The 20234-nt window shown below is 45.0% G+C and overlaps 1 protein-coding gene across 3 annotated transcripts in view; it reads left to right on the top strand.

The window, feature by feature from the left end:
• Positions 1 to 12055: 12055 nt before the first annotated feature.
• Positions 12056 to 20234, top strand: part of kank1a (KN motif and ankyrin repeat domains 1a) — a 105949-nt gene continuing 97770 nt past the window's right edge. For 2 of the 3 annotated variants that reach the window (XR_003879585.1, XM_029763896.1), the window contains exons 1-2: positions 17213 to 17274; positions 20148 to 20203. Coding sequence is in view for 2 of the 3 variants with exons in the window: in XM_029763896.1 (XP_029619756.1) it covers positions 17228 to 17274; positions 20148 to 20203 (103 nt within the window). In the remaining variant the exon portion in view is untranslated. Of the gene's footprint in view, positions 12115 to 17212; positions 17275 to 20147; positions 20204 to 20234 lie in introns of those variants that run through there. The other variant, XM_029763897.1, reaches the window with a different exon arrangement.

Below are 20234 nucleotides of genomic sequence, written 5' to 3' on the forward strand. Positions count from 1 at the left end.
GTCCTCCATTTCCCTGCCTCTTGCTGCCTTCCCTCCCTGTCCCTGGAGCGTCTGGGCTCTAAACCTCTAAACCTCTAAACCTCTAAACCTCTATACTGCCTGGTGCACAGCCTGTGGCTCAGGGAACATGCATGGTAAAGCCTGGACATCTCAGGTTTCTGCTTCCACACACGGCAAGGCGGGGTGGGTCACGTAGGCAACGAGTGCCTGTGTCCTCAAACGTCATGTCCTGATCCCTGGTAACCCAGTGTAGAGCATTACATTTACATTACATTTAAGTCATTTAGCAGACGCTCTTATCCAGAGCGACTTACAAATTGGTGCATTCACCTATAATATCCAGTAGAACAACCACTTTACAATAGTGCATCTATATCTTTTAGGGGGGGGGGGGTTAGAAGGATTACTTTATCCTATCCCAGGTATTCCTTAAAGAGGTGGGGTTTCAGGTGTCTCCGGAAGGTGGTGATTGACTCCGCTGTCCTGGCATCGTGAGGGAGATTGTTCCACCATTGGGGTGCCAGAGCGGCGAGCAGTTTTGACTGGGCTGAGCGGGAACTGTGCTTCCTCAGAGGTAGGGAGGCGAGCAGGCCAGAGGTGGATGAACGCAGTGCCCTTGTTTGGGTGTAGGGCCTGATCAGAGCCTGAAGGTACGGAGGTGCCGTTCCCCTCACAGCTCCGTAGGCAAGCACCATGGTCTTGTAGCGGATGCGAGCTTCAACTGGAAGCCAGTGGAGAGAGCGGAGGAGCGGGGTGACGTGAGAGAACTTGGGAAGGTTGAACACCAGACGGGCTGCGGCGTTCTGGATGAGTTGTAGGGGTTTGATGGCACAGGCAGGGAGCCCAGCCAACAGCGAGTTGCAGTAATCCAGACGGGAGATGACAAGTGCCTGGATTAGGACCTGCGCCGCTTCCTGTGTGAGGCAGGGTCGTACTCTGCGAATGTTGTAGAGCATGAACCTACAGGATCGGGTCACCGCCTTGATGTTAGTGGAGAACGACAGGGTGTTGTCCAGGATCACGCCAAGGTTCTTAGCACTCTGGGAGGAGGACACAAGGGAGTTGTCAACCGTGATGGCGAGATCATGGAACGGGCAGTCCTTCCCCGGGAGGAAGAGCAGCTCCGTCTTGCCGAGGTTCAGCTTGAGGTGGTGATCCGTCATCCACACTGATATGTCTGCCAGACATGCAGAGATGCGATTCGCCACCTGGTTGTCAGAAGGGGGAAAGGAGAAGATTAATTGTGTGTCGTCTGCATAGCAATGATAGGAGAGACCGTGTGAGGATATGACAGAGCCAAGTGACTTGGTGTATAGCGAGAATAGGAGAGGGCCTAGAACAGAGCCCTGGGGGACACCAGTGGTGAAAGCACGTGGTGCGGAGACAGCTTCTCGCCACGCCACCTGGTAGGAGCGACCTGTCAGGTAGGACGCAATCCAAGCGTGGGGCGCGCCGGAGATGCCCAGCTCGGAGAGGGTGGAGAGGAGGATCTGATGGTTCACAGTATCAAAGGCAGCAGATAGGTCTAGAAGGATGAGAGCAGAGGAGAGAGAGTTAGCTTTAGCAGTGCGGAGAGCCTCCGTGACACAGAGAAGAGCAGTCTCAGTTGAATGCCCAGTCTTGAAACCTGACTGATTAGGATCAAGAAGGTCGTTCTGAGAGAGATAGCAGGAGAGCTGGCCAAGGACGGCACGTTCAAGAGTTTTGGAGAGAAAAGAAAGAAGGGATACTGGTCTGTAGTTGTTGACATCGGAGGCATCGAGTGTAGGTTTTTTCAGAAGGGGTGCAACTCTCGCTCTCTTGAAGACGGAAGGGACGTAGCCAGCGGTCAAGGATGAGTTGATGAGCGAGGTGAGGTAGGGGAGAAGGTCTCCGGAAATGGTCTGGAGAAGAGAGGAGGGGATAGGGTCAAGTGGGCAGGTTGTTGGGCGGCCGGCCGTCACAAGACGCGAGATTTCATCTGGAGAGAGAGGGGAGAAAGAGGTCAAAGCACAGGGTAGGGCAGTGTGAGCAGGACCAGCGGTGTCGCTTGACTTAGCAAACGAGGATCGGATGTCGTCAACCTTCTTTTCAAAATGGTTGACGAAGTCATCCGCAGTGAGGGAGGAGGGGGGGGGAGGGGGAGGAGGATTCAGGAGGGAGGAGAAGGTAGCAAAAAGCTTCCTAGGGTTAGAGGCAGATGCTTGGAATTTAGAGTGGTAGAAAGTGGCTTTAGCAGCAGAGACAGAAGAGGAAAATGTAGAGAGGAGGGAGTGAAAGGATGCGAGGTCCGCAGGGAGGCGAGTTTTCCTCCATTTCCGCTCGGCTGCCCGGAGCCCTGTTCTGTGAGCTCGCAGTGAGTCGTCGAGCCACGGAGCAGGAGGGGAGGACCGAGCCGGCCTGGAGGATAGGGGACAGAGAAAATCGAAGGATGCAGAGAGGGAGGAGAGGAGGGTTGAGGAGGCAAAATCAGGAGATAGGTTGGAGAAGGTTTGAGCAGAGGGAAGAGATGATAGGATGGAAGAGGAGAGAGTAGCAGGAGAGAGAGAGCGAAGGTTGGGACGGCGCAATACCATCCGAGTAGGGGCAGAGTGAGAAGTTTTTGATGAGAGCGAGAGGGAAAAGGATACAAGGTAGTGGTCGGAGACTTGGAGAGGAGTTGCAATGAGATTAGTGGAAGAACAGCATCTAGTAAAGATGAGGTCAAGCGTATTGCCTGCCTTGTGAGTAGGGGGGAAGGTGAGAGGGTGAGGTCAAAAGAGGAGAGGAGTGGAAAGAAGGAGCTGGTTAGTGGTAATATAGCTGGTCAGTGGTATATTAGTGGTAATATAGCTGGTCAGTGGTAATATAGCTGGTCAGTGGTAATATAGCTGGTTAGTGGTAATATAGCTGGTCATTGGTAATATAGCTGGTGGTAATATAGCTGGTGGTAATATAGCTGGTCAGTGGTAATATAGCCGGTTAGTGGTAATATAGCTGGTCAGTGGTAATATAGCTGGTCAGTGGTAATATAGCTGGTGGTAATATAGTTGGTCAGTGGTAATATAGCTGGTCAGTGGTAATATAGCTGGTGGTAATATAGCTGGTGGTAATATAGCTGGTCAGTGGTAATATAGCTGGTCAGTGGTAATATAGCTGGTGGTAATATAGCTGGTCGGTGGTAATATAGCTGGTCGGTGGTAATATAGCTGGTCAGTGGTAATATAGCTGGTGGTAATATAGCTGGTCGGTGGTAATATAGCTGGTCAGTGGTAATATAGCTGGTCAGTGGTAATATAGCTGATGGTAATATAGTTGGTCAGTGGTAATATAGCTGGTCAGTGGTAATATAGCTTGTCAGTGGTAATATAGCTGGTCAGTGGTAATATAGCTGGTCGGTGGTAATATAGCTGGTCAGTGTTAATATAGCTGGTGGTAATATAGCTGGTGGTAATATAGCTGGTGGTAATATAGCTGGTGGTAATATAGCTGTCAGTGGTAATATAGCTGGTCGGTGGTAATATAGCTGGTCAGTGGTAATATAGCTGGTCAGTGGTAATATAGCTGGTCAGGGGTAATATAGCTGGTCAGTGGTAATATAGCTGGTCGGTGGTAATATAGCTGGTCGGTGGTAATATAGCTGGTCGGTGGTAATATAGCTGGTCAGTGGTAATATAGCTGGTCAGTGGTAATATAGCTGGTCCGTGGTAATATAGCCGGTCGGTGGTAATATAGCTGGTCAGTATTAATATAGCTGGTGGTAATATAGCTGGTGGTAATATAGCTGGTGGTAATATAGCTGGTCAGTGGTAATATAGCTGGTCAGTGGTAATATAGCCGGTCAGTGGTAATATAGCTGGTCGGTGGTAATATAGCTGGTGGTAATATAGCTGGTTAGTGGTAATGTAGCTGGTCAGTGGTAATATAGCTGGTCAGTGGTAATATAGCTGGTCGGTGGTAATATAGCTGGTGGTAATATAGCTGGTCAGTGTTAATATAGCTGGTCAGTGGTAATATAGCTTGTGGTAATATAGTTGGTCGGTGGTAATATAGCTGGTCAGTGGTAATATAGCTTGTGGTAATATAGTTGGTCGGTGGTAATATAGCTGGTGGTAATATAGCTGGTCAGTGGTAATATAGCTGGTCAGTGGTAATATAGCTGGTCAGTGGTAATATAGCTGGTCAGTGGTAATATAGCTGGTTAGTGGTAATATAGCTGGTTAGTGGTAATATAGCTCGTTAGTGGTAATATAGCTGGTGGTAATATAGCTGGTGGTAATATAGCTTGTGGTAATATAGCCGGTCGGTGGTAATATAGCCGGTCAGTGTTAATATAGCTGGTGGTAATATAGCTGGTCAGTGGTAATATAGCTGGTGGTAATATAGCTGGTCGGTGGTAATATAGCTGGTGGTAATATAGCTGGTTAGTGGTAATGTAGCTGGTCAGTGGTAATATAGCTGGTGGTAATATAGCTGGTGGTAATATAGCTGGTGGTAATATAGCTGGTCCGTGGTAATATAGCTGGTCGGTGGTAATATAGCTGGTTGGTGGTAATATAGCTGGTGGTAATATAGCTGGTCAGTGGTAATATAGCTGGTGGTAATATAGCTGGTCAGTGGTAATATAGCTGGTCGGTGGTAATATAGCTGGTCAGTGGTAATATAGCTGGTCAGTGGTAATATAGCTGGTCAGTGGTAATATAGCTGGTGGTAATATAGCTGGTCGGTGGTAATATAGCTGGTCAGTGGTAATATAGCTGGTCAGTGGTAATATAGCTGGTCAGTGGTAATATAGCTGGTCAGTGGTAATATAGCTGTCAGTGGTAATATAGCTGGTCAGTGGTAATATAGCTGGTCAGTGGTAATATAGCTGGTCAGTGGTAATATAGCTGGTCAGTCGTAATATAGCTGTCAGTGGTAATATAGCTGGTCAGTGGTAATATAGCTGGTCAGTGGTAATATAGCTGGTCAGTGGTAATATAGCTGGTCAGTGGTAATATAGCTGGTCAGTGGTAATATAGCTGGTCAGTGGTAATATAGCTGGTCAGTGGTAATATAGCTGGCCAGTGGTAATATAGCTGGTCATTGGTAATATAGCTGGTGGTAATATAGCTGGTGGTAATATAGCTGGTCAGTGGTAATATAGCTGGTCAGTGGTAATATAGCCGGTCAGTGGTAATATAGCTGGTCGGTGGTAATATAGCTGGTGGTAATATAGCTGGTTAGTGGTAATGTAGCTGGTCAGTGGTAATATAGCTGGTCAGTGGTAATATAGCTGGTCGGTGGTAATATAGCTGGTGGTAATATAGCTGGTCAGTGTTAATATAGCTGGTCAGTGGTAATATAGCTTGTGGTAATATAGTTGGTCGGTGGTAATATAGCTGGTCAGTGGTAATATAGCTTGTGGTAATATAGTTGGTCGGTGGTAATATAGCTGGTGGTAATATAGCTGGTCAGTGGTAATATAGCTGGTCAGTGGTAATATAGCTGGTCAGTGGTAATATAGCTGGTCAGTGGTAATATAGCTGGTTAGTGGTAATATAGCTGGTCAGTGGTAATATAGCTGGTCAGTGGTAATATAGCCGGTCAGTGGTAATATAGCTGGTTGGTGGTAATGTAGCTGGTCAGTGTTAATATAGCTGGTCGGTGTTAATATAGCTGGTTAGTGGTAATATAGCTGGTTAGTGGTAATATAGCTCGTTAGTGGTAATATAGCTGGTGGTAATATAGCTGGTGGTAATATAGCTTGTGGTAATATAGCCGGTCGGTGGTAATATAGCCGGTCAGTGTTAATATAGCTGGTGGTAATATAGCTGGTCAGTGGTAATATAGCTGGTGGTAATATAGCTGGTCGGTGGTAATATAGCTGGTGGTAATATAGCTGGTTAGTGGTAATGTAGCTGGTCAGTGGTAATATAGCTGGTGGTAATATAGCTGGTGGTAATATAGCTGGTGGTAATATAGCTGGTCAGTGGTAATATAGCTGGTCGGTGGTAATATAGCTGGTTGGTGGTAATATAGCTGGTGGTAATATAGCTGGTCAGTGGTAATATAGCTGGTGGTAATATAGCTGGTCAGTGGTAATATAGCTGGTCGGTGGTAATATAGCTGGTCAGTGGTAATATAGCTGGTCAGTGGTAATATAGCTGGTCAGTGGTAATATAGCTGGTGGTAATATAGCTGGTCGGTGGTAATATAGCTGGTCAGTGGTAATATAGCTGGTCAGTGGTAATATAGCTGGTCAGTGGTAATATAGCTGGTCAGTGGTAATATAGCTGTCAGTGGTAATATAGCTGGTCAGTGGTAATATAGCTGGTCAGTGGTAATATATCTGGTCAGTGGTAATATAGCTGGTCAGTCGTAATATAGCTGTCAGTGGTAATATAGCTGGTCAGTGGTAATATAGCTGGTCAGTGGTAATATAGCTGGCCAGTGGTAATATAGCTGGTCAGTGGTAATATAGCTAGTTAGTGGTAATATAGCTGGTGGTAATATAGCTGGTCAGTGGTAATATTGCTGGTCAGTGGTAATATAGCTGGTTAGTGGTAATATAGCTGGTCAGTGGTAATATAGCTGGTCAGTGGTAATATAGCTGGTCAGTGGTAACATAGCTGTCAGTGGTAATATAGCTGGTCAGTGGTAATATAGCTGGTCAGTGATAATATAGCTGTCAGTGGTAATATAGCTGGTCAGTGGTAATATAGTTGGTCAGTGGTAATATAGCTGGTCAGTGGTAATATAGCTGGTCAGTGGTAATATAGCTGGTCAGTGGTAATATAGCTGGTCAGTGTTAATATAGCTGGTCAGTGCTAATATAGCTGGTTAGGGGTAATATCGCTGGTCAGTGGTAATATCGCTGGTCAGTGGTAATATATCTGGTCAGTGGTAATATAGCTGGTTAGTGGTAATATAGCTGGTGGTAATATAGCTGGTCAGTGGTAATATAGCTGGTCAGTGGTAATATAGCTGGTCAGTGGTAATATAGCTGGTGGTAATATAGCTGGTCAGTGGTAATATAGCTGGTTAGTGGTAATATAGCTGGTGAGTGGTAATATAGCTGTTGGTAATATAGCTGGTCAGTGGTAATATAGCTGGTGGTAATATAGTTGGTCAGTGGTAATATAGCTGGTCAGTGGTAATATAGCTGGTCAGTGGTAGTATAGCTGGTCAGTGGTAATATAGCTTGTGGTAATATAGCTGGTCAGTGGTAATATAGCTGGTGGTAATATAGCTTGTGGTAATATAGCTGGTCAGTGGTAATATAGCTGGTTAGTGGTAATATAGCTGGTCAGTGGTAATATAGCTGTTGTTAATATAGCTGGTCCGTGGTAATATAGCTGGTGGTAATATAGTTGGTCAGTGGTAATATAGCTGGTCAGTGGTAATATAGCTGGTCAGTGGTAATATAGCTGGTCAGTGGTAATATAGCTGGTGGTAATATAGCTTGTGGTAATATTGCTGGTCAGTGGTAATATAGATGGTCATTGGTAATATAGCTGGTCAGTGGTAATATAGCTGGTTAGTGGTAATATCGCTGGTCAGTGGTAATATAGCTGGTCAGTGGTAATATAGCTGGTCAGTGGTAATATAGCTGGTTAGTGGTAATATAGCTGGTCAGTGGTAATATAGCTGTCAGTGGTAATATAGCTGGTCAGTGGTAATATAGCTGGTCAGTGGTAATATAGCTGTCAGTGGTAATATAGCTGGTCAGTGGTAATATAGTTGGTCAGTGGTAATATAGCTGTCAGTGGTAATATAGCTGGTCAGTGGTAATATAGCTGGTCAGTGTTAATATAGCTGGTCAGTGCTAATATAGCTGGTTAGGGGTAATATCGCTGGTCAGTGGTAATATCGCTGGTCAGTGGTAATATCGCTGGTCAGTGGTAATATAGCTGGTCAGTGGTAATATAGCTGGTTAGTGGTAATATAGCTGGTGGTAATATAGCTGGTCAGTGGTAATATAGCTGGTCAGTGGTAATATAGCTGGTCAGTGGTAATATAGCTGGTGGTAATATAGCTGGTCAGTGGTAATATAGCTGGTTAGTGGTAATATAGCTGGTCAGTGGTAATATAGCTGTTGGTAATATAGCTGGTCAGTGGTAATATAGCTGGTGGTAATATAGTTGGTCAGTGGTAATATAGCTGGTCAGTGGTAGTATAGCTGGTCAGTGGTAATATAGCTTGTGGTAATATAGCTGGTCAGTGGTAATATAGCTGGTGGTAATATAGCTTGTGGTAATATAGCTGGTCAGTGGTAATATAGCTGGTTAGTGGTAATATAGCTGGTCAGTGGTAATATAGCTGGTCAGTGGTAATATAGCTGTTGGTAATATAGCTGGTCCGTGGTAATATAGCTGGTGGTAATATAGTTGGTCAGTGGTAATATAGCTGGTCAGTGGTAATATAGCTGGTCAGTGGTAATATAGCTGGTCAGTGGTAATATAGCTGGTGGTAATATAGCTTGTGGTAATATAGCTGGTCAGTGGTAATATAGCTGGTCATTGGTAATATAGCTGGTCAGTGGTAATATAGCTGGTTAGTGGTAATATCGCTGGTCAGTGGTAATATAGCTGGTCAGTGGTAATATAGCTGTTTAGTGGTAATATAGCTGGTCAGTGGTAATATAGCTGGTCAGTGGTAATATAGCTGGTTAGTGGTAATATAGCTGGTCGGTGGTAATATAGCTGGTGGTAATATAGCTGGTGGTAATATAGCTGGTCGGTGGTAATATAGTTGGTCGGTGGTAATATAGCTGGTGGTAATATAGCTGGTCAGTGGTAATATAGCTGGTGGTAATATAGCTGGTCGGTGGTAATATAGCTGGTTAGTGGTAATATAGCTGGTCAGTGGTAATATAGCTGGTTAGTGGTAATATAGGTGGTCAGTGGTAATATAGCTGGTGGTAATATAGCTGGTGGTAATATAGCTGGTCGGTGGTAATATAGTTGGTCGGTGGTAATATAGCTGGTGGTAATATAGCTGGTCAGTGGTAATATAGCTGGTGGTAATATAGCTGGTCAGTGGTAATATAGCTGGTTGGTGGTAATATAGCTGGTTAGTGGTAATATAGCTGGTCAGTGGTAATATAGCTTGTTAGTGGTAATATAGCTGGTTAGTGGTAATATAGCTGGTCAGTGGTAATATAGCTGGTCAGTGGTAATATAGCTGGTGGTAATATAGCTGGTCAGTGGCAATATAGCTGGTCAGTGGTAATATAGCTGGTGGTAATATAGCTGGTGGTAATATAGCTGGTCGGTGGTAATATAGCTGGTCAGTGGTAATATAGCTGGTGGTAATGTAGCTGGTGGTAATATAGCTGGTCGGTGGTAATATAGCTGGTCAGTGGTAATATAGCTGGTCGGTGGTAATATAGCTGGTGGTAATATAGCTGGTGGTAATATAGCTGGTCAGTGGTAATATAGCTGGTGGTAATATAGCTGGTGGTAATATAGCTGGTGGTAATTTAGCTGGTCAGTGGTAATATAGCTGGTGGTAATGTAGCTGGTGGTAATATAGCTGGTGGTAATATAGCTGGTCAGTGGTAATATAGCTGGTGGTAATGTAGCTGGTGGTAATATAGCTGGTGGTAATTTAGCTGGTCAGTGGTGAACAGGAGGGGGAAGTGGGAGCGGGAGAGAGAGAGAATACTTAAGTTCAAACATTATTTCAGATAAGACAGGATAATTTCACCAGATAGGACAGAGTGAACCTAGCCCCCTGGCACATAGACTATTTCAGCATAGATACTGGAGACTGAGACAGGCCGGATGTAACCCCACCCACTTTGCCAAAGCATAGACCCCACACCACTAGAGGGATATCAACAGACCAGGCTGAGTATAGACCCCACACCACTAGAGGGATATCAACAGACCAGGCTGAGTATAGACCCCACACCACTAGAGGGATATCAACAGACCAGGCTGAGTATAGACCCCACACCACTAGAGGGATATCAACAGACCAGGCTGAGTATAGACCCCACACCACTAGAGGGATATCAACAGACCAGGCTGAGTATAGACCCCACACCACTAGAGGGATATCAACAGACCAGGCTGAGTATAGACCCCACACCACTAGAGGGATATCAACAGACCAGGCTGAGTATAGACCCCACACCACTAGAGGGATATCAACAGTCCAACTTACTACCCTGAGACAAGGCTGAGTATAGCCCCCAGAGATCTCCTCCACTACACGAGCCCGAGGGGGCTCAAAACCGGACAGGAAAATCACATCAGTGACTCAACCCACTCAAGTTGAGTATCGCGAAAAAAGCCTGGCACGACGTGACACACCCCTCCTAGGGACGGCATGGAACAGCACCAGTGAGCCAGTGACCCAGACCCTGTAATAGGGTCAGAGGCAGAGAATCCCAGTGGAGAGAGGGGAGCCAGCCAGGCAGTGACAGCAAGGGCGGTTCGTCGCTCCAGTGCCTTGCCGTTCACCTTCGCACCCTTGGGCCAGACTACACTCCATAATAGCCGGAGAGTAGAGCGTTGCAGTTAAAGGGGATGCGGTGTGCGTCCTGTGCCCCCGGGGCCAGGATTGGGAGACATTGGCATATTCAATAATATGCAATCATCAAATTAATGATGGTTTAATATTGGTGAATTATTCTTTGGCCGAGGCTACGGATCCAACTTTTCTGGACCACTCTTCGGGACTTTTCTGGACCACTCTTCGGGACTTTTCTGGACCACTCTTCGGGACTTTTCTGGACCACTCTTCGGGACTTTTCTGGACCACTCTTCGGGACTTTTCTGGACCACTCTTCGGGACTTTAAGCTGCAGCCATTTTATTTTGTTTTCCTAACCAAAGCTCACAACCTAGTTTGTGTTTTTTTTTTGTCAGTGTTGTTTTGTCCCGTATTGTATAAGTTGTTTACTGTGAGATGCTGGTCTGGGTTCTCTCCTGTTCCTTAAGACATACCAGTAGATACTCACAGTAATATCAGGCCAGAAGCCTGTGAAAGGTGACTCTTGTTAAACTTGAATACCAGTTTATAAAACATAACTTTAGTGATTTTGATTTGCGTTCCTGAACATTCCTGAACGTTTCTGCTCTCCCAAACCCAAAGCAAAAGCTCTTTAAAGAGCCAACGCCCAACTTCCTATTCCCCCTGTTCATACTGTGTTTTATGTTCATATTGAATCAAACACATGCCAATCAAACTCTTTACAGGACTGGATGTATTTGTAAACAGTGTTTATATTATGTTAATATGACTTCTTTCTATATCTAGTGGATTAAATGTACCAAAAACGTGTTGTTCTTGTGATTACATTCACTAGAATATGAGAATCAGTGAAACCATCTGAAACATACTTTTCTTTGACAAAAACCAAAGTATTTTTTAGAAGCCAAATCATTAATAATGAAGGGCTCATTTCCATTGTATGTGTTTGTGTGTTACATTTGAGATATTACACAGCTGCAGAAATGTAGTGTTTAAAAACGCATTAACAGATTACTGTGAATTAATATAATGATGATTCATGTTTATTATTACCTGTTTTTATGCTCATGTTTTGAAATTGTACTTGATTACTATTTTAATAACGATTATCAATAATTCTGAACATTTAATTCAGTCACCTATGGTCAAGAAAAGGTATTTTCCTCGTTAATACATTCATTGTCAAATTCATCAATCAGGTACTGCAATTCTCAATTATACCATAAGGTAGCAGCACAATCACAAATTACATTTTCTGACGTTTCCTTGAGATTGACTTGTGGCTGTGCTATCGAGTGGATATCAAATTTCAGACGCTTGCTACTGACAATAGAGTGCTGATTAGGCTTGGGCGGTATACCGCATTAACCTTCTACCGGAGTATTTGGGAAAAGCCACCGGAGGGTTTTTCAATACCGTTGAAACTATTTATTTAGACGATTTCTTTTTCATACATTTGAATATTTTCAGCTACTTTTTAAGTAAATACCTGCAGTCAACTTGTGCAATACGTTATTTGATCTGTCACATTATTATGAAGCTTACGGTAGTACCCAGTCACATGTCATGTGGTGTTTGTTTACAACACACACCAAAGAGAGAGAGACCAGAGAGACCAGAGCCTTGTGAGTCACTTACTGTTGTGCAACATGCGCCAGGTGATCCAATTACAGTATGGAATTCACATCCAGAGGTTTGCATGCTCTTAGAACTATTAAGTTACCTGTCTAAAATGTGCCAAATGCTCTGCAGTTGTGCATTTGGTTTGTTAATTTATTAGCTAGTTATCTATCTAGCTAAGTGGTTAGCTTCTTCCAAAATCAAGCATTTGCTTGGTAACAGCAGAGAATCCCCTCCTGGATCAAGAGCCTTGCTGGCTAATATTTGTTTTGTGCGTGCAGCAAACTGTGAGTAGAATTATTGAGTTACTTGTAGACTTGTATAGTTTAGGTCAGAAACTGTACAAAAGGTTCGCAATGCGCTCGTTAGCATTTAGTTAGCATTCTCTATGGAATTTTACATACACTTGTTAACATTGCTAACCTTCGGATTACAGAGTATTAGTGGGGTTGAAAACAGCGCCCCTTGTGTTCAGTGCCGGTATTACCGAATATCTCGGTATGTCACAAGGCCGGTATGACGATCTGGATACCGCCCTAGCCAAGTGCTGATCTATCTCATTTACATGTTTCACTAGATATATCAATAACATTTTAATGGCATGCCATTGCCTGGAAAAATCAAATGCAAACGGCTTAAAAAAATTAAAAACAAGCTTAATGTATACAAGATTCAAACTCTTGAAGTAAGAGTCACGAGTCAAGTGAGTAAATCCTCTACACCCCCATATTATCTCTGCATTAATGTGCAGGTGACTCATATTATTGACACTTTCATAGGGCATGGTTAGCTGTTCTGCCTTCTGGCGCAAGTGAAGGGCTTGTTGAAGTACATTTCTGGCCGCAAGGGTTGCATGACGTAATCTCTTGAGTCTCTTCTCTACGTTCCTACTCTGAGGCGGTTCGCTCGCTCTGGCATATGAGATATAGAGATGCTTCAAAATGCTATTAAAATTCCTGGGTTAACTAATATACTAATATACCTGCTATGGCACATTTTATTTCTCTCCCAGAAGCAACACAGGCCTAATATGGTATATACAGTGCATTCGGAAAGTATTCAGACCCCTTGACTTTTGCCACATTTTGTTATGTTACAGCCTTATTCTAAAATGGATTAAATATTTTTTTTCTCTAATCAATCTACATACAATACCCAACAATGACAAAGCAAAAACAGTTTTTTAGCAATTAAAATAGTTTTTTTTTGCAAAAAAACGTAAATATTATATTTACAAGTATTCAGACCCTTTACTCAATACTTTGTTGAAGCATCTTTGGCAGAGATTACAGCCTCGAGTCTTCTTGGGTATGACGCCACAAGCTTTGCACACCTTTATTTGGGGAGTTTCTCCCATTCTTCTCTGCAGATCCTCTCAAGCTCTGTCAGGTTGGATGGGGAGCGTCGCTGCACAGCTATTTTCAGGTCTCTCTAGATGTTCGATCGGGTTCAAGTCTGGGCTCTTTCTGGGCCACTCAAGGACATTCAAAGACTTGTCCCGAAGCCACTCCTGCGTTGTCTTGGCTGTGTGCTTAGGGTCGTTGTCCTGTTGGAAGGTGAACCTTCGCCCCAGTCTGAGTTCCTGAGCGTTCTGGAGCAGGTTTCCATCAAGGATCTCTTTGTACTTTGCTCTGTTCATCTTTCCCTCGATCCTGACTAGTCTCCCAGTCCCTGGCGGCTGAAAATGATCCCCACAGCATGATGCTGCCACCACCATGCTTCACCGTAGGGATGGTGCCAGGTTTCCTCCAGACGTGACGCTTGGCATTCAGGCCAAAGATTTCAATCTTGGTTTCATCAGACCAGAGAATCTTGTTTCTCATGGTCTGAGAGTCCTTTAGGTGCCTTTTGGCAAACTCCAAGCGGGCTGTCGTGCCTTTTGCTGAGGAGTGGCTTCCGTCTGGCCACTCTACCATGAAGGCCTGATTGGTGGAGTGCTGCAGAGATGGTTGTCCTTCTGGAAGGTTCTCCCATCATCACAGAGGAACTGTGGAGCTCTGTCAGACTGACCATCGGGTTCTCGGTCACCTCCCTGACCAAGGCCCTTCTCCGATTTCTCAGTTTGGCTGGGCAGCCAGCTCTAGGAAGAGTCTTGGTTGTTCCAAACTTCTTCCATTTAAGAATGATGGAGGCCACTGTGTTCTTGGGGACCTTCAATGCTGCAGAAATGTTTTGGTACCTTTCACTAGATCTGTGCCTCGACACAATCCTGTCTCAAAGCTCTAAGGACAATTCCTTCGACCTCATGGCTTGGTTTTTGCTCTGACATGCACTGTCAACTGTGGGACCTTATATAGACAGGTGTGCGCCTTTCCAATCAATTGAATTTACCACAGGTGGACTCCAATCAGCTTGTAGAAACATCTCAAGGATGATCAATGTAAACAGGATGCACCTGAGCTCAATTTTGAGACTCATGGCAAAGGGTCTGTATACTTATGTAAATAAGGTATTTACGTTTTTTAAAATATTTTTATAAATGAGCAAAATGTCTAAACTGTTTTCTCTTTGTCATTGGTGGTCAGTGGCAATATAGCTGGTGGTAATATAGCTGGTCGGTGGTAATATAGCTGTTCGGTGGTAATATAGCTGGTCAGTGTTAATATAGCTGGTGGTAATATAGCTGGTGGTAATATAGCTGGTCAGTGTTAATATAGCTGGTGGTAATATAGCTGGTGGTAATATAGCTGGTGGTAATATAGCTGGTCGGTGGTAATATAGCTGGTGGTAATATAGCTGGTGGTAATATAGCTGGTCAGTGGTAATATGGTGGTCAGTGGCAATATAGCTTGTCAGTGGTAATATAGCTGGTCAGTGGTAATATAGCTGGTCAGTGGTAATATAGCTGTATAGCTGGTCAGTGGTAATATAGCTGGTATAGCTGGTCAGTGGTAATATAGCTGGTCAGTGGCAATATAGCTGTATAGCTGGTCAGTGGTAATATAGCTGTATAGCTGGTCAGTGGTAAGATAGCTGTATAGCTGGTCAGTGGTAATATAGCTGGTATAGCTGGTCAGTGGTAATATAGCTGGTCAGTGGTAATATAGCTGGTGGTATTATAGCTGGTCAGTGGTAATATAGGCTTGGTTAGTGGCTTGGTGAGGGGTCAGGAGGCTTGGCTAGGGGCTTGGTGAGGGGTCTGCAGGCTTGGCTAGGGGCTTGGTGAGGGGTCTGGAGGCTTGGCTACGGGCTTGGTAAGGGGTCTGGAGGCTTGGTGAGGGGTCTGGAGTCGTGGCTTGGTGAGGGGTCTGGAGACTTGGTTAGGGTCTTGGTGAGGGGTCTGGAGGCTTGGATAGGAGCTTGGTTAGGGGCTTGATGAGGGGTCTGGAGGCTTGGCTAGTGGGTTGGTGAGGGGCTTGATGAGGGGTCTGGAGTCTTGGCTAGGGGCTTGACGAGGGGTCTGGAGGCTTGGTGAGGGGCTTGGTGAGGGGTCGGGAGGCTTGGTTAGGGACTTGGTGAGGGGTCTGGAGGCTTGGTGAGGGGTCTGGAGGCTTGGTGAGGGGTCTGGAGGCTTGGCTAGGGGCTTGGTGAGGGGTCTGGAGGCTTGGTTAGTGGCTTGGTGAGGGGTCTGGAGGCTTGGTTAGGGGCTTGGTGAGGGGTCTGGAGACTTGGTGAGTGTCTTGGTTAGGGACTTGGTGAGGGGTCTGGAGGCTTGGTTAGGGACTTGGTGAGGGGTCTGGAGGCTTGGTTAGGGACTTGGTGAGGGGTCTGGTGAGGGGTCTGGAGGCTTGGTGAGGGGCTTGGTGAGGGGCTTGGTGAGGGGTCTGGAGACTTGGTGAGGGGCTTTGTGAGGGGTCTGGAGACTTGGTGAGGGGCTTGGTGAGGGGTCTGGAGGCTTGGCTAGGGGCTTGGTGAGGGGTCTAGAGGCTTGGCTAGGGGCTTGGTGAGGGGTCTGGAGGCTTGGCTAGGGGCTTGGTGAGGGGCTTGGTGAGGTGTCTGGAGGCTTGGTTAGGGGCTTGGTGAGGGACTTGGTGAGGGGTCTGGAGGCTTGGTTAGGGGCTTGGTGAGGGGCTTGGTGAGGGGTCTGGAGACTTGGTTAGGGGCTTGGTGAGGGGTCTGGAGGCTTTGTGAGGGGCTTGGTGAGGGGTCTGGAGGCTTGGTGAGGGGTCTGGAGGCTTGGTGAGGGGTCTGGAGGCTTGGCTAGTGGCTTGGTGAGGGGTCAGGAGGCTTGGCTAGGGGCTTGGTGAGGGGTCTGGAGGCTTGGTTAGGGGCTTGGTGAGGGGTCTGGAGGCTTGGCTAGGGGCTTGGTGAGGGGTCGGGAGGCTTGGCTAGGGGCTTGGTGAGGGGTCTGGAGGCTTGGTGAGGGGCTTGGTGAGGGGCTTGGTGAGGGGTCGGGAGGCTTGGTTAGGGACTTGGTGAGGGGTCAGGAGGCTTGGTGAGGGGCTTGGCTAGTGGCTTGGTGAGGGGTCAGGAGACTTGGCTACGGGCTTGTTGAGGGGTCAGGAGGCTTGGTGAGGGGTCAGGAGGCTTGGCTAGGGGCTTGGTGAGGGGTCTGGAGGCTTGGCTAGGGGCTTGGTGAGGGGTCTGGAGGCTTGGCTAGGGGCTTGGTGAGGGGTCGGGAGGCTTGGCTAGGGGCTTGGTGAGGGGTCTGGAGGCTTGGTGAGGGTCTGGAGGCTTGACTAGTGGCTTGGTTAGGGGCTTGGTGAGGGGTCTGGAGGCTTGGCTAGGGGCTTGGTGAGGGGTCTAGAGGCTTGGCTAGGGGCTTGGTGAGGGGTCTGGAGGCTTGGTGAGGGGTCTGGAGGCTTGACTAGTGGCTTGGTGAGGGGTCTGGAGGCTTGACTAGTGGCTTGGTGAGGGGTCTGAAGGCTTGGTGAGGGGTCTGGAGGCTTGGCTAGGGGCTTGGTGAGGGGTCTGGAGGCTTGGTGAGGGGTCTGGAGACTTGGCTAGGGGCTTGGTGAGGGGTCTGGAGACTTGGTTAGGGGCTTGGTGAGGGGTCTGGAGGCTTGGTTAGGGGCTTGGTGAGGGGTCTGGAGACTTGGTTAGGGGCCTGGCGAGGGGTCAGGAGGCTTGGCTAGGGCCCAGGGGTCACGGGCTAAAGGCTGTTTCCTCTAATAGGAATGGAGCTGTGATCTAAGGTATTAGCTGTCTAATCTTAGCTGTAACCCCCCCGGGGCTGCTCTGCTAGGTTGGGGAGGCCAGGCTCATAGGCTATAGTACACAGTGTTACTGCTACAGCTGCTACCTGCATGCTGTCTGTCTGTGGGAGAGGAGAGAGGCAGAATGAGACTTGCAGGTAGGAGGAGCTCAGTGTTCAGTTAGAAACGTAACATTTGATAAGAGTATTGTTTTGATGGTTGACTGAATTTGTCATGTTTGTTAGTAGTATCTAACTTTGTAAGTACATATCTAACTCTTGCAAGAGTGCAAAGGCAGTTAAACAGCTAGCACATAATGTTTATATGTTAAATGAATGACTAAACTTCATTTTTAAGCCCACGTTTTATCCTAATTATTTATAAAAAAGATCTGTCTGCTGTGTTTTGCAGAGGGTGCACACTGACTTAACCAGGCAAAGAGTACCCCACCTATTCTCCTTACCCAGCAAGCACAACTTTCTGAGAACCACAGGTTTATTACAGCTTGGTGAGAGCGTGGTTGTCCTATGGTTATTTAGCGTACAACCTTCCCACAACTTCCTGGTTGCTTGGCTTTGAAACAATCTCAGCACATTTAAGGAACTAGACAAAGAAACATTTAATTTCTTAGTATTTCATTACATTAACAGAACATTTCCTAAAAGTTCAAACGTGGTTACATTTAATAAAACATTTGGGAATGTTCTTGGAACGTTCTCCAATTGATTTGACGTTGGGAATGTTCTCAAATTGTTCAGAGAACGTTAAGAAACAACATTATTTTGTGGGAATTTCAGTACTTGCAGCATAACGTTTCCTACAGGTTTCCTCATGGTTCTATTTAAAGTCATGTTCTCAATTTGTTCAGAGAACGTTAAGACAACTTTCAATAAAACTTTAGTAACATTCTAAGAATATTCTAGAGAACCTTCTAAGAATGTTATTTAAAAACATACATTCCGTTCTCCGCATCAACAAAACTCTCTCCTCTAATTGGTCACACTTGATCTTAATGAGCGCTTGTTTCCTTTTAAATGGGGTCTATTTTAGTAGACTAAAATGAACAGCTTTGTATTAGGAAAAAAAACATGGCATGCTAGGTCCATCCTGGTGGCGTATTGGACTAATTCCATGGATAAAGAACACACAGTTATAGGTTTGAATCTCAATGATGCCGTCTCACAGTATAAAATAAATGTGTTTGCTTGATTAATACTTAAGGAAATGAATTTCCTTGTGTCCTATCTGTGCTTTGAGTTAAACTCAAAATATTCTAGCAGTTTTATTAAAAGTCTTATTGAAACATTATTGGACATTTTAAGGAAGTTATTGAAAAACCTCCAAATAACTTATAAATTCAATCTCAGAGCGTAAATAGAAACCTCCCAGGAAAACTTTTTCAAGGAACCGGAGTAAAACATTCTCAGAACCTCCCTGCAACCTTATGTTCCCAGACAGAGCCAAATGTTCACTTCTGTTCTCAAAACGTTTAAAAAACATTGGCTTCATTCCCACAACCAATAGAGTACCACAGTATGAGTCATGATACCCATAAAACCTAGCGGTCAAACAGAGAAATGGTTCCAATATTTTTTTCCACCGTACATTTTAAAAACACTTAAAATAAGGGCTGTGTTTCATGCAAGCTTATCCTGGTGTGATGTTTTGGTAATCTTGTAAATCTCTGTAGGACAAGGTGACTTTTATCAATTAATTCGCCCGTATTTACCCTCCAAAAATGAAATGCTAATGTGGCTATCATAAAGAACTACAAATTCCATGATGCTCTGGATGAGACTGCCAAATCGAGACAAAGGTAAGAATCTCTGGATTAACCATTTAATGTTAACTAAATGTAGTAATGAATAAATTGGCTACGTTTTTTAAAAATGTTTATTCTGTGAACTGTCTTGTGTAAGTCTGAAATTGACACAATACCTGTTAGCAAAGGTGTCAGCTAGAGATGGGTTTTGTAGTTTTGCATGATGTCTACTTTGATGCTAATTTGCATTCTCGAATCTGAGAGTAAATAGAGATGAATATATTGATCAAAGTCACCTTGTCTGAGAGATATTTACATGGTTATTAAAACATCATGCCATGGTAAGCCTACACGAAACACAGCCCTTATTTTAAGTTTTTCTCCCTATGGGGAAAAATGTACGGTGGAAAACAAATGGAACCATTTCCCTGTTTTAACCACTGGGTTTTCTGGGTATTATGATACCTCCACTGTGGAGCTCTATGTTCAACCAAAAACATATTTTACCACGACTTCCAAGGAACCAAATGTGCTAGCTGGGTAGTTTACGCATTCCCTCGAATGTTCCCCTAATCTAGTTTATAGGACTCGTTCTAGAACTTAGTGCAACTGAAAGCTCCTTCATCTTTGAAATATTATAATTAGCTCTGAAATGTGACCTGCCATGCTGGTATATTTAACCAGGACTCTTAGTTTGAGTCTATTTTGAAGTGGAAGTACATTTGGACCGAGGCTACATGCATATACTGTAGGTTTAAATATTGGCAAACGTTTATTCAGCTACAGTTGATTACTTTACTCTATTTACCTTTTTGAAATTATGCAACAGGTTTGAAACGGTTTGCTTAGACAATGTCTATAAATGTCCCTGATCAGCTAAAGTGGTCTAGTTCACCGATGTTTTTATGGCTACATACGGTTAAACGTTTTAGTGGCAAGCCACTTCAAAATGGCCGCTTTATTATGACTCGGTCAGCCATACGTTGTTTTGCTGGTAAAATGGCAGTTACCTAAAGCTTCTGACTGCCATGTTAGCTTTTCTCCCATACTTCACCCGCTAACTGATACAATAATGAACTTCTGGGGTCCTTTTTAAGCCCTTCTACTCAGATTAACCAGTCAGGTGACTCACTATGCAGGTTTATCTTCTAATGTTGACCACCTGCTTGGCTGTATTAAGATTTCGATACAAAATAGTTTATTTAAGAAAATGTATGTGCATGTGAGAGTGGCAGCAGGCCTATTTTAAAGGTTCTCCTCCCTCCTTAGGTGTGTATACGAACAACCCATGGAGCAGGAAACCTTGGAAACCTTGGAGATTATTGGTCAGTCAAGTGTGTGTGTGTGTGTGTGTGT

The sequence above is a fragment of the Salmo trutta genome, chromosome 9 (assembly GCF_901001165.1).
Source record: "Salmo trutta chromosome 9, fSalTru1.1, whole genome shotgun sequence".
Lineage (NCBI taxonomy): Eukaryota > Metazoa > Chordata > Actinopteri > Salmoniformes > Salmonidae > Salmo > Salmo trutta.